Genomic DNA, 17,865 nt, shown 5'->3' with positions numbered 1-17,865 from the left:
ATTCTCTTCTCCTTTGAGATATTCTCCTACTAGTAATTATCGATTACTACTAATTTCTCTGCTTCCCTCATTGTGGCTTACATATAAAAATATAACTAACAATTTCAGTTATACAAAATCAGAGAAACCTACCAATACACCTGCATTTCACTGAAGCTTCTTTTAAAAATGGTGAACCATGATTTGTATTGCAGTCACCTGTATTCAATCCAACCAACAGTATAAAAAAATCATAGCCCTGGCCGGTTTGGCTCAGCGGTTAGAGCGTCCGCCTGCGGTCCTGAGAGACCCGGGTTCGGTTCCCGCTAGGGGCATGTACCTCGGTTGCAGTTTGTCCCCGGCCCTGGTCGGTTGTGTGGGTGGCAGCCACTCGATGTGTTCCTTTCACATCGATGTTTCTCTCTCTCTCTCTGTTCCTCTCTCTCCCTCCCACTCTACCTGAACAAAAAATGGAAAAATGTCCTCGGGTGAGGATAAAAAATAAAAAATTAAAAAAAATTAAAAAAATCATAAAATAATAAATTATCTAAAACACTTTGTAGCTTTCTTTGGAAATCACCTGATTATTTTAGTGTGTGTGTGTGTGTGTGTGTGTGTGTGTCTTTATCTTCCTGGTTGCTCATCTTAATACTAGATAAATGTTAATATCCATTTGCATCCCCTAAACTTAAATTTTATTTTATTTTTTTTTATCCTCACCTGAGGACATTTTTCCATTTTTTTGTTCAGGTAGAGTGGGAGGGGGAGAGAGGAACAGAGAGAGAGAGAGAAACATCGATGTGAAAGGAACACATCGAGTGGCTGCCACTCGCACAACCAACCAGGGCCGGGGACAAACTGCAACCGAGGTACATGCCCTTAGTGGGAACCAAAACCGGGTCTCTCAGGACCGCAGGCCAATGCTCTAACTGCTGAGCCAAACCAGCCAGGGCCCTAAACTTAAATTAATAGAGCAGTGGGAGGCCTCAGAAAGAGTGCTAATTACAGAATGGAAGTTGGACTAGGATTAATATTTGGTAGCAGTCTGGCTGGTATGGCTCAGTGGTTGAGCATCAACCCATGCACCAAGAGGTCACTGGTTCAATTCCCAGTCAGGACACATGCCCAGGATGTGGGCCCGATCCCCAGTGGGTGCATGCAGGAGGCAGCCAACGGATGTCCTCTCTCATCGATGTTTCTATCTCTCTCTCTCCCTCTCACTTCCTCGCTCTCTAAAATCAATAAATTTTTTTTTTAATTTGGCAGCAAATTACTAAATATTGTCAGTCTGACAAGGGCATTCAAGGCAGGAATGCATAGGGCTCCTCAAAAAATACAAACTGACAGTTCCCTGATTTCTTGAACTTTCTTATATTATCTCTTTTCTTTCCTCTTCCTACCCTATTCTCTCAACTTCCTTGGTTATACACTGCTGCCTCTCTACCTTTCTATCTTCTATTTACCCTTCAGCATAATCTCAGCTTTCAACCTCCACTTACTTCTTAGATGTACAATTTTCTTTCCTCACAGATTTAGCACATTCTAGAGCTGACTTACCAATTAAGCATAGTTGCCTAAGGCCCATGATATTTTAGAGGTACACAGAAATGTTTCAATTTTAATTTCTTTTGAAATCAGAAGAAAAAAATGAATGCAATAATGTTAAACACATAATAATGAATTATATTTACCTTTATATCAATGCAATTATAAATTCTTAATATTTTTATGGAGGAAAGAACCCACAAAGGCAAAATTTTCTAGGGCCCACAGAAGTTATACTAGGCCCTGAATTCCTCTGAGTCAGCGCAGCCTTACATCCCTCCCTACTAGCCTCATGGGTAATACCCAGACCAGAGGCAACTGTATGAGTACTTGTTTCAATACCTGACTTATGGTGATAGTTGCATAACTCACTAAATTTACTAAAAAATTATCAAATAGTCACTCAAAATAAGGTGAATTTCATGGTATGTAAAATATACCTCATGAAATTGTAAAAGAAAAAAGAAAAGCAGAAATATAGTTGCATCTAAAGACACAAAAGATAAATTTCTGATTACTACATTTGTTTCAGATTCAAAAGTTTATCCATAAAACTGTGCTATAATAATGAGAGTTACAATTTAATGCACCCTAAATATAAACAATATTACAAACATGGAGAAAGAACAGTGACAACAGAAATGCATAAACATTCTATATGTGAAAATAACTATTGAAGTTCAGTGCTAAAAACAAACTAACTCATTGTAGTAGTAATTATGAGAGCCTGGTTGCAATTAAATACAGGAAGGATATTAAAACTTCCAGTAGATATTTTTGTAAGCCACAACAGAAGAATAACAGCAACAGAATAATTGGAACCACATCCCAAACCACTTCCTTGTTATTTACCCATATTATCTGAAGAATACTGTTTAGATGCTGATGTTAGACAATCTTCAGCTGACAACTTTAAATCATATTAAGACTAAAAAAAAAAAATCAAAGAATTTTAGGAAAAGGGTTAAAAGTTTATAGCCGTGAAACTCCAAAAAATTTGATGCCCACTAAAAACCACATCCCAACCACTGTCATTTCTGTACAATGTAATGGTTTTGTTGTGGTTGAGGCAATCATCTCTGAGTTAATAATCAGCTTCTTTTCAAGTCAAGTGTAATTTGTCTATTGTACATTAGATCACTCTTAAGAGAGGAAGTACAAAATTTCATTTTTAGTAACTGATATTAAATGTTACAATCATTCATTCATAATCCTATATAATGCCATCAAAATGAGTAGAAAAGTACGTTTTTTACCATTGTATGAAATCAGTTATTCTCTAGGCAGCTAAAATTAAGTGCTAATGTAATCTACTTAATGCAGGTGAACATTTATATAAAAAAGAAATGAATACATTTTTAAACGTAAAGTTCCCTGTTATGTTACCTTGGGAACTATCTGGAAATAGTACTTCTCATTTAAAGCAAATTTTAATAACTTTGTGGTTTGATTTTTGGATCTGGAATGTTAAATTAAAAGACTAAGTAAAGTTAGTCAAGATTTCTGTATTATGAGAAGTTATAATTATGATAACACTGTCAATAACCAACTTTTTAATCTCAGCACATTTATAACATTGTGAACTATTTTTTCAATAATATATAATATAATAAAATGCTAGTCATCAGTAGAACACTTTCAATTTATAAAGAATTTTCACATCCTTTATTGCATTAGATCCTTAAAATAACAGTATATTGTATACTGAACACTCGTAATTGGTTCCCCAATGTCCATTTCCCCTTTCTCTAACCAAAAAATAACCACACCTTTTTTGGGGGAAATCAGCTCTCTGTAGTCATAGTCCTATGATATGGGTGTAGTTAACCCCAATGCTAATACCAGGAATGGCTTAAGGCAATCAGCATACTCTTTCAGGCCTCATTAATAGGTTCAGGAATGGTCATTTAGCCCATTTTGTCTTGTTTTCTTGGACTTCTATGAAACAGGACTTGCTTTTTCTTCCATGGAAATGTAGTGATAGCTTCTGAAACTTTCCAAAGTGGTACAGTATAAGGATGTAAGATCTGGAACAAGAACTGCTACAATTTTAGCTCCTCATAATGAAGGATGGAGGAGGAAAAATGAGAAAGGCAGAGAGCAGAGAATAGGAGTAAAAACAAAAAGTAAAAAAAGACAAGTAGGAACAAGAAAAATAGAGAAGAGAGATGCCCAAGGCTATAGAAGCACACATGAGAAGAAAAGAGGGAGTCCAGAGATAAGAAATAGGGCAGAGGCAAAGAGTCAAAGAAAAACAGAGCTTGAGTTGCAGTGGGTTCACAGAATGAGAATGTTCTTATTACCCATTGCCTTACACTCCAGACAGGCTTCAGCATAAATTATCATCTGTACCAATGCCCTATGAAACTCTCGAACAGTTTATAGTTCAGAGGCTATTCTGAATGCAGTAGTTATAGCAAGTATCCAAGTAGACATAGTCTTTGGTTAAAAAAACCACTGCCTAATATAATTTAGAGATAGAGAAATAGAAGCCTTGGGAGGTTAAAATTCAGATTCATATACATGACATTCAATGCCCTTAACAATCTGCACCCAACCACTTTCTCTAACCCTGTTAAAGAGCCACAGAGAAACAGATATCACCTCCAACTCTCCCATATGACTTGGCTTTCTCTACTAGTATGCCTTAAATGGATATCACCTCCCACATCAAGCCTAGCTAGCACAGAGCCTGGGATTCAGCCAGTGCTCAGTGGAGTAAAGGTGAAATTTAGAAATCCAGTCATCCATGACTCCAAATACTATTTTTCCCAAAATTCTCATATTTCAACATAAACACTGGTGAATCATGTTAAATTCCATGACATTTTTCATTCACTGGATCTAAACATGATTAGATAATGACTCAGAAGGGCAAACTTTGTTGTACTATCTTATGATGGTTCTTGTCACACTGGGGGTATGAAAGGTTTTACTGTGTGTTTCTTTGTCACTGAGTGTTCCTTTGCTTCCTCTGCCTCTCAAGCAATTTGCCTTCTCCCCTGGAGCTTCACCACAGAAAAACTAAAGCTTACCTGTCCTTCAGGGCCAAAGCTATTGCCTTCCTAAAATGAGGAAAAGAGAAACAGCCAGGATGTCAGAAACCGAAGTTCTTGCTGTAATTCTGTTGGTCAAAAAATCAACCTCCCTTAGCCTCAATTTTCTTGTAAGTAAATGGGAATAAAATATCCTTCCCTACCTACATATCTCAAATGATTATTATAAGGATCACATAAGTCAGGTGTGAAACCACATAGTTCTAAAATAAGGCATAATAGATTTTTCTTGTTGAAAGATAGTAAATGACAATAGCCAAGATATAAAAACAACCCAAGTGTCATTCAATGAATGAATGGGTAATGAAAATGTGATATACACAGTTGACTATCCCTTGACCAACAAGAGGGTTAGGAGCATGACTATCCCACTCTCCCTACTATACCCCCATTACCCCTACAAACACAATAAAAAATCCACATATAACTTTCAAATCCCCAATTGACCCATGGTATCATGGAGGATTACTTCCAGGACCCCAACTGATACCAAACTACAAGGATGCTCAAGCCCCTTCAATAAAATGGTATAAAACAACGCATACAGCCAGCCCTCTGCATCCATAAATTGCCAATGGAGGACTGAAAATACTGTTTTCAATCAAGATGGAGGCAATGAAATATGTGGTACTCACATCAAAATTACAACTAAATTACAGAATAGCCATCATTTAGAACCACCTAAAATCTAGCTGAACAGAAGTCCTACCACTAAGGATATAAAGAAGCCACATAGAGACTGTGGTAGACAGGGTAGAGATGCAGAACAGACTGGTCGCACACCCACCTATAGTGATTAACAATTAGGAGGGATATCTTGGCTGCAAAGCCCCCCGCCTCAGAAGTCAAGGGTTCCAGCCCAACACCAGTACACCCAACTCAAAGTTCCAGGACCAAGAAGAGAAGTCACCATAACTTCTGACTGGGAAAACAAGCAGGGATTATGGCTAAGTGAGAAAGAGTGTTCTGGATTCCAAGGCATTCCTCTTAAAGAGCCTGCTCACAGACTTACATGGACTCACTTCCTCTGAGCCCCAGCACTGAGGCAGCAGCTCCAAAGGAGCTAGGAACATATGGGGAGGAACTGCACTGTCTGACATAAGGGCAAGAAATGGGGTCAGCTTTCTCCCAGACGGGAGTGCTAAAAGAGTCCACTGATCCTTGAGTAAGCCATCCTCCAACAAAGCTGGTAGGCAGGAGCCATATCTGAGTCTCCATCAACCTGGCTCATACTGTTCAGCCCACCCCTGAGACCCTACCTGACCCAATATTCAGGCCCACCCAAAACTATTTCTGGAGTATCCCGCTCAGGTGATCAGGAAAGCTGTACCACTAGACCCTAAATAAGGCCACTCTACCAAGACTGGGAGATGTAGCAGCTCTACCTAATGTTTTTTACATAGGAAGAAAACAAAAGTAAACAAAAAAGGGAGGTAGCCAAAATAATGAGACAAAGAAACATGTCCCAAATGAAAGAACAGAACAAAACACCAGAAAAAGAACTGAACAAAATGGAGACAATTGACCAGATGTAGAGTTCAAAACTTTGGATATAAAGATGCTCAATGAACTTAGCAAAAGTATAGATAAACTTAGAAATTTAACATAGAAATAGAAAATATGAAACTATAAATGATAAATAAAAAGAATAAATGATAAATGAAGACTACATTACACGGAATCAAAAGTAGAATAGATTCAGCAGAGGATCAAATCAAAGATTTAGAAGAAAAGTAAGCAGAAAACAACCAAATAAACAGTAAAAAAAAAAAATCCAAAAAAATGAGGATAGTATAAAGAGTCTCTGGGACAACTTCAAGCATACCAATATTAGCATCATGTGAGTCCCAGAAAGAGAAGAAAGAGAGCAAGGAATTGAAATACATGTGAAAAACCTTGGTGAAGGAAATATGCAAGTCCAGGAAGCACAGAAAGCCCCAAACAAGATGAACCCAAAGAAGCCCACACCAAATATTATACTAAAAATGCCAAAAATTCAAGAAAAGGAAAATCTTACAAATGGCAAGCGAAAAGCAGTTAGTTAACTACAAAGGAGCTCCCATAAGGCTGTCAGCTGATTTCTCAACAGAAACATTGCAGGCTAGAAGGAATTGGCAAGAAATATTCAAAGTGATGAAAAGAAAGGACTTATGACCCATATTATTACTCTATCCAGCAAAGCTATCATTTAGAAACAAAGGACAGATAAAAGCTTTCCAGACAAGAAAATGCTAAAGGACTTTATCACCACCAAACCAGTATTATAAAAAATAAAAAAAATGTTAAAGAATCTTCTTTAAAAAGAAATATTTTTTAAAAGATTAGAAATATGAATAATAAAATGGCAATAGCCCTGGCCGGTTTGGCTCAGCGGTTAGAGCGTCCGCCTGCAGTCCGGAGAGACCCGGGTTCGGTTCCCGCTAAGGGCATGTACCTCGGATGCAGTTTGTCCCCGGCCCTGGTTGGTCGTGTGGGTGGCAACCACTCGATGTGTCCCTTTCACATCGATGTTTCCCTCTCTCTCTCTTCCTCTCTCTCCCTCTTACTCTGTCTGTAAAAAAAATGGAAAAATGTCCTCGGATGAGGATTAAAAAAATAAAATAAAATAAAATGGCAATAAATGCATATCTATCAACAAATACTTTAAATGCAAATTGATTAAATGCTCCAATCAAAAGACATATGGAGGCTGAACGGATAACAAACAAGACCCTTACATATGCCATCTACAAGAGACTCACTTCAGATCAAAAGACACACAGATGGAAAGTAAAAGAATAGAAATAATATTTCATGAAAACTGAAACAAACTAACAAATCTGGGGTAGCAATACTTCTACCAGACAACATAGATTTTAAAACAAACAAAGATTACATAATAAGAGACAAAAAAGGACCCAGCAATTCCAATTCTGGGTATTTATCCAAAGAAATAAAAAACACTAAATTGAAACATATATATCTATATGTTCATTGAAGCATTATTTACAATAGCCAAGACATGTTAGCAATTTAAATGTCCATCACTAAATGAATGGTTAAAGAAGTGGAGCATATATACATTGCAATATGATTTGGCCATTAAAAAAGAATGAAATATTGCCATCTGTAACAACATGGATGGAACTAGCGGGTACTGTGCTGAATAAAATAAGTCCAAAAGAAGAAGACAAATGCCATATGATTTTAATTACATGTAGAATATAAAATACAAAATAACAAACTAGCAGAACAGAAACAGACTCATAGAAACCGAAAACACTTTGACAGTTGCCAGATGGCAGAAGGGTTGGGGTGATGGGTAGAAAAGTTTGAAGGGATTAAAAATACAAATCAGTAGTTACAGAAAAGTCAGGGGATATAAAGTACAACATAGGCATAGGAAATATAGTCACTAATATTGTAATAACTATGTATGGTATCAGATGGGTACTAGATTCATCAGGGTAAACACTTCGTAAGTTATATAAATGTCTAATCACTGGTTTGTATACCTGAAACTAATATATTGTATGTCAACTGTAATTTAAAAATAAAATATTATTTAAAGTAAAAATAAACTGTTTTTAATCCCCAATGGGTTGAATCTGAAGATGTGAAACCCAGGGATATTGCCAGCAGACTGCATACTAATTGAAATAAATAAATAAATAAACAAACAAACAAACAAACCCATGCAGTTTGGACCCATGTTGTTCAACAATTACCTGTATACAATGGAATATTTTTAGGCAAAAAAAAAAGGAAAGTCTGCCATTTGCAGCAATATGGATGATGCTTGAGGGCATTATGCTAAGTAAAATAAGTCAGACAGAGAAAGACAAATAGCATATGATCTCACTTATATAACAGAGTATAGGGTATAAAAAATTCACATTTAAATGAACTAACCAAGAATTAAATATACTAACAAAACTTATAGTCTAAAATAGTAATAGTTTCATATTTAAGCATGTTATAGGCAGCAGCAGTTCCAGTTCCCATTTTCGCCAGCCTCAACCACAGGACTATAGCAGATGCCAATGGCTGGCCAGGCCTGCAACATCCTTCCCCAGAAATAAAACCAGCAGAGAGAAAAAATGCCAGACACTGACACACACAAAAGAGAACATCGAAACCACCTAAGAGCTAGAATGTGAAACAGCATGTTACCAGAACTCCTTAGTTCCGTTCTTTCCACAATTCCCCCTATAAAAGCCCTTTACCTACCCTGAGATGTTAAGATGGTTGTTAAGCCATGAGCATTCTCAGGTTGTCAGCACCTAAATAAATCACTTTCCCTACATCAGCACCTGTGCCATGTGTTTGGCTTCATGGAAGCCTGCAAAATAACCTCAGGTCATCTGGGCCAGTTTCACTTACATGTGTAATCTAAAAACAATTTTTTTCAAATATATATATATATATATATATATATATATACACACACACACACACCAAGCTCGTAGATACAGAGAATACATGGGTGGTTCACAGAGGCAGGGGGTAAGGTTGAGCAAAATGGATACAAACTTCCAGTTATAAATAAGTCAGGGGATGTAATATACATCTTGATGACTGTAGTTAATATTAATGAATTATACATTTGAAAGTTTCTGAGAGTAGATCTTAAAAGTTCTAATCACAAGAAAAAAAATTGTAACTATTTCCTGACACATTAACTATATAGTGTGGTGATCATTTCACAATATATATAAATATCAAATCAGTATGTGGTAGATCTGAAACTAATATAATGTTATATGTAAATTAGACACCAATTTTTAAAAAGATGTTACTGAGTCTTAAATACAGGAATAATCTTAGCTACCTCTGACTATGTTAGCTATAGCATAACAGGCTAAATCACTGCTACTATATTTGCCAAAAGCAAATCATATCATCATTAGTTGTTTCTCAACTACCCTAAGTCAGTGGTTTTCTACCTTTTTCTAATCTTCCCTTGCAAACCTAATGACCATGAGACATATCCATTGGTGACAGTGGTTCTCTAATTGATCTCAAAAGACTGTGAGTCTGCTATTTGACAAATACTAGTTGAGGATACCACTGTAAGCAAGAACAAACATTATTCTTGCACTCGCAAAACTTAGTCTCAAGGAGCAACATGAACAACAAATATAGACACACACCCAAAATGGCTGGAATATATGTACTTACTGTACCCTCACTTTGAAATAACTCCACAAGTGACTCCACCTACATCTAACACCACCCCCAGAGAACCAGAGAATCACAGAACCACAGCTTAATATTTAGCATAACAAAACTGATAAGTATATAAACCAGGGGTTCTTAATCTGGAGTCCATGGAAATAATTCTGAAAACTAACTTGAATAGAAAAAAAAAATATATATATATATATATACACTTATATTTATATAGCTTTATTTCATATACACATATATTTATTTTCATCAAGCTCTAAATAAAGTTTAGCATTTTCTTCAATTACAAATGTAGGCAACAAACCAACAAACACAACACAGGTACACAGTAGTACCTATGACTCGATTGCCAATAAATATTATACATATTTTCATATCATATTATAGTTATTTCATCTACCTTAAATAATGTTTATGTGCAACCCGTCAAAATAACAATTAGTGTATTCACTGATAGAGATCTTGTGGTTTAATGTATATTGTATAAACTGTATATGGTATAACACAAAATATTTTTTCATTGAAATAACTACATTTCAATATAATTGGCTTCCTTTGTAATCCTAAATATATCATTTTATTCATTTAAAAACATAATTCTGAGAAAAGGTTCACAGACTTTACCAGACTACCCAAAAGGTCCATAGCACAAAATAGGTGAAGAAACTTTGGTCAAAAGAACTTACAGAGCACACCTACACTCTTGTAATAGATCTATTCTAATAAAAACTATATTTAAAATCCAGTTCAACAGCAATGTATATAGATACAAAAAATTTTTCATTGTTCAATTATTTCATTGTTCAATAATTAAATACACCAAAACAAAACAACTTTTAGTTTTTTTTCTGATTTTATTTTGTCAGACGTGACCATTGAATGTAACATGAAAGAGTATAACCCCGATACATATTTTTATCCACTATCTAAAATGTTATTTGGATTGGTACCTGAGATGACAGTAGGTTACAATCAATGAAAAGTCCTTTTCCAGTCTTATATCTTTGTATCAATCCAGCCATAATGGCTCCATATGCATACAGGCCAGTGGCAAGATCAGTCATAGCCACTCCAGGACGAACTGGATCTCCATCCTGATTTAAGAGTTGAGTTGAGAGAAATAGAGAAAATTGAGAATTAAAACCATCATATAAGTTCTCAAATATTCTAAGGTTAAATAGAAAAAAGAACTGTATATCACATGTGAAAACACACACTAAAGAAATACAATAAACTACTACTATAGATATCTGTTGTTGATGAGAATGTTTAAATTTACTGTATATTTGCTGAATTTCTTGCCACACCCCCAAACTACACCAAACCAAACAAAATATTTTTAAACATGTCTAAATTTCTTTTTAATATATTTACCTTGTTTATACTTAAAAAGTAAATAATTTATTTTGAATTTCAATGAGTCGATCTATCGGGAAGAAAAAAGTTAAAGTAGTATTTGTTTTTTCCATGTTGGGTAGGAGGCTCTCCCAGAAATAAAAGAAGGTATCCGTAGGAAGCTTTTATCAGGATATTCCTGATTTAGAATTACTATGGTTAACAAATCTAGAATCTATAGATTTATGGGTATAGGGAATGAGATTTACAATTGTGTAGCTTCAGTACAAAGGCTACAGGGATGACTGCCATGGTCCCTGTATTGAGTCATTCCCCAACACAAACGAATGTGAATCTGCATAAGCCTGATGAATTCCACTAACTCTACTCTAATGACTCCCTGAGACCCCCTTTGCATGGACTGCTCAGCAAAAAAAAAAAAAAAATCAAATTAATAATATCAAAAGTGAAAGAAAGAATATCACAAATTGCCTAACATAAATAAAAAGGATTATATGGGAATACCATGAACAATTGTATGCCAAGAAATTAGATAACCTAAATGAAATAGACAAAAGACAAAACAACAGAAACTGACTAAATAATAAATATAACTGAATAAACATATGACAATTAGAGAAGTTAAATTAATAATCACAAAGTTTCCCACAGAATAATTAAGCTTTAAGCCTTTTATAGCTTCACTGGCAAATTCTACCAAGCATTTGAATAATTAATATTTATTCTTTAACAATGCTTCCAAAAACTGGAACAGGAGAGAATACTTCTCAACTGCTCTATGAAGCCAGTCATATACTAAGGTCAAACCACACAAAGATATCAAAAGAAAATAAAACTATAGACCAATATTTCTTAAGAATGGGAACACACACACACACACACACACACACACACACACACCTCAACAAAATACTAATAAAATGCATAAACAGCAACATATAAAAAGGATTATACATCATAATCAATTGGGATTTTTCTCAGGAATGTAAAGTTGCTTTGACACTTAAAAATCAATCACTGTAACACTCCATATCATTAAAATAAAGAACAACTGCAAAATAACCATCTCAAAAGATGCAGAAAAATGATTTAATGAAACTCAACATCCTTCATGATAAAATACTCAACACTTTAGAAACAGTGAACTATTTCGATTTCATAAAGGCCATATGTGATAAAAACAGAGCTAACATCCTAGTCAAAGGTGAAAAGACTGAATGCATTGCCCAAATATAAAAAATAAGACAAGAATATCTGCTTTTATCACTTTAATAATTTAATATCATACTGGAGGTTTTAGCCAGTGCACTTAAAAAAAAAAAAAAAGAAAACAAACTAAACAAGAAGAGAATAAGTAAAATCATCTCTATTTCCAGATGACATATGTTGTATATGAAAACTCCTAAGTAATTCACTAGCAAAAAAATCCTAGAACTAAAAAATGAGTTCAGCAAGTTTGGAAGATTTAAGGCAATATAGAAAAATCAATTGTATTTCTAACAATAAACAAATTAATAAATTAAACTCAGAAAATTCCACTTATAATGGCATAAAAAATAATAAAATACTAAGGAATACATTTAACCAAAGAATTACAGGCTTACACACTGAACACTATTTTTAAAAAGAAATTGGAGGGGAGATTCGAAGATGGATGCAGAATATGTAGAAGCTACACTCATCTGTTCCTGACCCCAAATCAATTTTAAAACTAAATTATACAGCAATCAACCTGAAAAACAAACTGAAGGCTAGTTGAACTTAAATATTATAATGAAGGATTTACAGAAAAAGCCATATAGAGACTGGAAATAAGGGTGGAGATGAAGAAAGGCCTGGCTCCCACATCCACGTGCAACAGATGAAAAGCCAGAGGGATATCTCAGATGCAAAACTTCTGCTCCCCAGAAGCATGGGGTCTCAACCCCATGCAGAGATCCCCAACCAAGAGCAATAGAGACAAGAGGAGGAGCCCACAAAGCATCTGATGGTGAAAATCAGTGGGGATTAAATCTGTCTGAAAAAGAAGAAAGTCTACTGCACATCCAGATGCAGCATTCACAGGGTTCAGCACTCCTATTATTAAAGCACCAGCCTGAAACGTGCTCTGCCTAGTCCTCTAAGGTCTGGTGACACCACTCTGCTTTGCTAAGGTCTTGCAAAGGGGTCTGCAGGATGCACCCAGGAGGGACATCTGGGGTGTTCTTTTTCTGGAGATCCACTTGGCAGAGAGTCAGGAAGCAACTGAACTCTGTAGCTTTGGGGGAAAAGGCCATTGCCCTCAGTAGTTTGGCTCAGTGGTTAGAGTGTCAGACTGCAGACCAAAGGGTAACATTTTGATTCCCTTTCAAGGGCACATACCTGGGTTGCAGGCTCAATCCCTGGCCCTAGTCTGGGTCATGCAAAAGGCAACCAATTGATGTATCTCTCTCACACTGATGTTTCTTTCTCTCTTGCTCTCCCTCCCTCCCTTCCACTCTCTCTAAAATCAATGGGGAAATATGCTGGCAGGAGGATTTAGAAAAGAAAAAAGAACCATTCAGTTTGGTCTAGATGTAGCAGAATAAAGAGGTTTAAGACACAGTTGTGGACAAGGCAAGACGGCTGAAGCCCAAGGAAGTTCTATCTGCTAGATCCTAGCACATGACCAAACATGAAGATAAACTGCAGAATATTTAATTTGAAAAACCACCTGAAAATGGCTAATTGGAAATACTGCAAGTGGGGAGCTATAAATAAAAATCAAGTGGAAATGAAGAATGACATAGCTGATATAAAAATACCCTGGAAGGATTTACAAGTAGATTAGAAGAAGCTGAATACCAAATCAGTGAGTTAGAAGGTGGAAAAAAAAAAACACCCAATTAGAGCACCAAACAAACAAACAAAAATTTCAGGAGGAGAGTTTTGGGAGCTTTGGGACAATACAAAACATAACAACATTCGCATCATAGGGGTAACAGAAGGAGGAAAATCAGAGAAAGAAATAGAGAAAACTGTTTGAAGAAATAACACAAAAATTACCTAACCTGATGATGAAAAACATCACACAAGTACAAGAAACACAGAGTCCCAATCAAGATGAAGCCAAGCCCTGGCCGGTTTGGCTCAGTGGTTAGAGGGTCGGCCTGCGGTCCAGAGAGACCCGGGTTCAGTTCCCGCTAAGGGCATGTACTTCGGTTGCAGTTTGTCCCCGGCCCTGGTTGGTCGTGCGGGTGGCAGCCACTCGATGTGTCCCTTCACGTCGATGTTTCTGTCTCTCTCTCCCTTCCTCTCTCTCCCTCCCACTCTATCTGTACAAAAATGGAAAAATATCCTCGGGTGAGGATTAAAAAAAAAAAAAAAAAAAAGATGAAGCCAAAAAGACTCACACCTAGACACTTCATAACTGAAATTGCAACTGTTACAAACAAAGAAAGAATCTTAAACGCAGCAAGAGAAGAGACAGAAAGTTACCTACAAGGGAGCTGCTGTTGGACTGAAAGCTGATTTCTCAAAAGACATACTGAAGGCCAGAAGGAGGTGGCATGAAGTATGCAAAGTAATGAAAAGCAAAAGACTGAATCCATCATTGCTCTATACAGTAAGGCTATTGTTTAAAATTGAAGGTGAAATAAAAAGCTTCACAGACAAAAAAAAATGGGCTAACGGAATTTATTACCACCCAATTGGCTTTACAAGAAATTCTAAAGGGACTGTCGTAAACAAGAAATAGAGAGAGAGAAACACAGGCATAAAGAATAAAAATGGCAACAAATAAGTATCAACCTTAAATATAAATTGCTTAAATGCTCCAATCAAAAAATAAAAGATAGATTAATGGATAAGAAAACATGACCCATATACATGCTGTCTACAAGAGAATTACCTCAGAACAAGACTCACAAGGATAAAAGTAAAGGGATGGAAAACAAATTGCCATGCAAATAAAAATAAATAAATAAAAACGCTGGTGCAGCAACTCATACATGGTAAAAATAGACTTCAAAATAAAGGCTATAACAAGAGACAAAGAAGGTCAGAACATAATATTAAAGGGATCAATCCAACAAGAGGACATAACCTGGTAAACATATATGCACCCAATAGAGGAGCACCAAAATATATTAAAAACTTCTGGAGGACTTTAAGGGAGAGAAGGATAGCAATACTATCCTAAATACTATACTAAAGTAGACTTTAACATCACACTGACATCACTGTACATATCTTCTAGAAAAAAAAATTAATAAGGAAACAGAGACCCTACATCAGCGGTTCTCAACCTGTGGGGGTCAAATGGCCCTTCCGCAGGGGTTACCTGTGAAAATTACAGTAGCAAAATTATAAAGTAGCAACAAAAATAATTTTATGGTTGGGGGTCACCATAACATGAGGGTCACGGCATTAGGAAAGTTGAGAACCACTGCCCTAAATGACACACTAGATAAGATAAATTTAATTGATATGCATAGAATATTTTATTCCAAAGCTTCAGAATATATATTCTTCTCAAGTGCACATGGGACATTCTCAAAGATAGACCACATGTTAGGAAACAAATTAAGTTCAAGTAGATTTAAATCATGTTAAGCATATTCTCAGATCACAATAGCATCAAACTAAAAATTACAACAACAACAACAAAAAAAAAACCCACTCAAAAACATTCAAATAGATGGAAGCTAAACAGCATGTTAATAAACAATGAATGGGTTGCCAATGAGATCAAGAAAGAAATCAAAAACTTCCTGGAAACAGAGGGAAATGGTGGCAGAATGAATGGAAGCTACATAGAGCATCTCCCAGGACCGAACTGAAATTACAACTAAAATAAAGACAAATCATCTAGAAAAAACAACTGAAGAGCAGCTAGAGATAACCCTTACAACCAAGGATGAAAAGAGGACCCCAAATCAAGACTGGTAGGAGGCCCAAGAGGGGGGCTTTGTTCTTACAGGCAGCAGTTGAGAACTATGTTAACTGTGAGAAGCTCCCTCTGAGTAGTTGGCAGTTGAAACCCTAAGTTGGCTCCCCAGCACAGAGCAGCAGAACAGGGAAAGGTGCCCACGTAACACCTGGCTGAGAAAATCACCAGAGATGAGATTCTGCCTGGTACAGAGAGGCACTGGGAACACCAGCACTTTCCAGTGCACTAAACTACAGCTACAACCACTCACCTTGGGCTACAGTAGAAGGAGGGTGGACTTAACTGGAGCTGTGTGAAGAGAGTTGGAGGTTTGTGGAACTGGGGAGAGAGTTGGGAAGAAGGCCATCTGGAACTCTGTGCTGAGTCCATTCCTCCATGTTGCAGTAGCCATCTTCCCCAAGAAGCCCCTTCACATTAAAGCAGCTTTAGCCCAGGGGAGAAGCAACTGCCCCTCCCTTGGGAATTTAACACCACCCGGCCTGGAGAAGTGCAACCTGAGGCTCATTAACAGCCAGAGACTACCTGCTAGACAGTAGGCAGAGATTATTCTCTGAAGGCTTGAGCACTGGAAATAGTTCTCACTGTTGGGTGTAATGCTCTGGGGACTGAACTGTAAAGGCTAGAACCTGAGTCCCTGCAATGAACCATTAACCCACACTGCAGAAACTATTTTTTGCTCAAAGCAACTTTAGCCCATGGGAAAGCAACTGCCCCACTGCTGTAAATCCTCATACCCTGCCCACCTCTGGGACTTTCATTCAGCTGAGAACTATAACCTGAGGCTCATTAAGTAACTGAGGTTAATAGTCAGCCTGCAGGCAATAGCTTTGAGATAACTGATTCTTTCCTTGACCTGCAACTCAACCCAGGAAAGTAAGACTAGACATTGGTGTTTACCATGGTCCCTTCCATACTCACTCACACCCAGCAGAGAGAGCCACAATCAGCCAAACATCGACACTCAGAAATAAATTTGGCAGGCTACAAACCCTGCTGAGAGAACCAAAATGGTGAAACAAAGAAACAAATCCAAAATGAAAGAACAAGATAATTCTACAGAAGTGCTAAAATGCAGTTAAGCAAGTTATTATGCGTAGAGTCCTAAGTAATGATTATGAGGAAACTCAACAACATGAGTACAGAGCTCAACAGCATGAGTAAAGATATAAAAACAATAAAATTTCAACAAATTAGAATTGAAAATCCACCAGGCATAAATAAAGAATCACATAGCAGAAATAAAGAACACATTGAAAGAAATAACCAGCATATTAGAGGAAGCTAAGGATCAGATCAGTGAATTAGCAGACAGTGTAAAAAAAGGTCACTCAATCAAAGAACACCCCCCCCCCCAAAAAAAAAAAAAAAAAAAAAAAAATTTAAAAACAAGAGAACTGGAGATTCCAAAATGGTGGCAGAGTGAATGGAAGCTATACAGACCATCTCCCAGGACCAAATTGGAATTACATCTAAAATAAAGACAAATCATCATTAAAAAAAAAAAAAGCAATAGAAAAGCAGTTAAATAGGACCCATATAACCAGAAACAGGAAGAAAAAAAAAGACACTGAATTGAGCCTGGTAGGTCTGTAGAGACATGAGTGGGTGGGCTGGAAGCCCACAGACAACAACTGTTTTAGCTGGGCGCAGCTCCCTTCGGGGTTAAAACCCCAAACCGGCTCCGCAGCCCAGAGGGCCAGGACAGAGCACTAAATTACCTGCAGCTACTCACCTTGGGCTCTGTCACAGGGAGGGTGGACTGGAATGGAACTGTGTGGGGACACTGAGAATTTGGAGGGTGCTCAGGGATTTGCTGAGTCACAGCCACAGAGAACAGTGCCCATCTTGCTT

At 36.8% G+C, this 17,865-nt stretch overlaps 1 protein-coding gene across 2 annotated transcripts in view; it reads right to left on the bottom strand.

Annotated features, from left to right (window-relative positions):
* The window catches only part of SUGCT (succinyl-CoA:glutarate-CoA transferase), a 1,135,530-nt gene that overhangs the window by 990,411 nt on the left and 127,254 nt on the right, over positions 1-17,865 (bottom strand). For both annotated transcript variants that reach the window (XM_036246586.1, XM_036246587.1), the window contains exon 8: positions 10,700-10,843. In XM_036246586.1, the coding sequence (XP_036102479.1) occupies positions 10,700-10,843 (144 nt within the window). The remainder of the gene's footprint in view (positions 1-10,699; positions 10,844-17,865) is intronic.

This window comes from Molossus molossus, unplaced genomic scaffold, assembly GCF_014108415.1.
Source record: "Molossus molossus isolate mMolMol1 unplaced genomic scaffold, mMolMol1.p scaffold_m16_p_7, whole genome shotgun sequence".
In the NCBI taxonomy this organism is placed as follows: Eukaryota; Metazoa; Chordata; class Mammalia; order Chiroptera; family Molossidae; genus Molossus; species Molossus molossus.
Note: the sequence above shows the minus strand (reverse complement) of the source record. Positions and strands in the feature narration are given on the sequence as shown.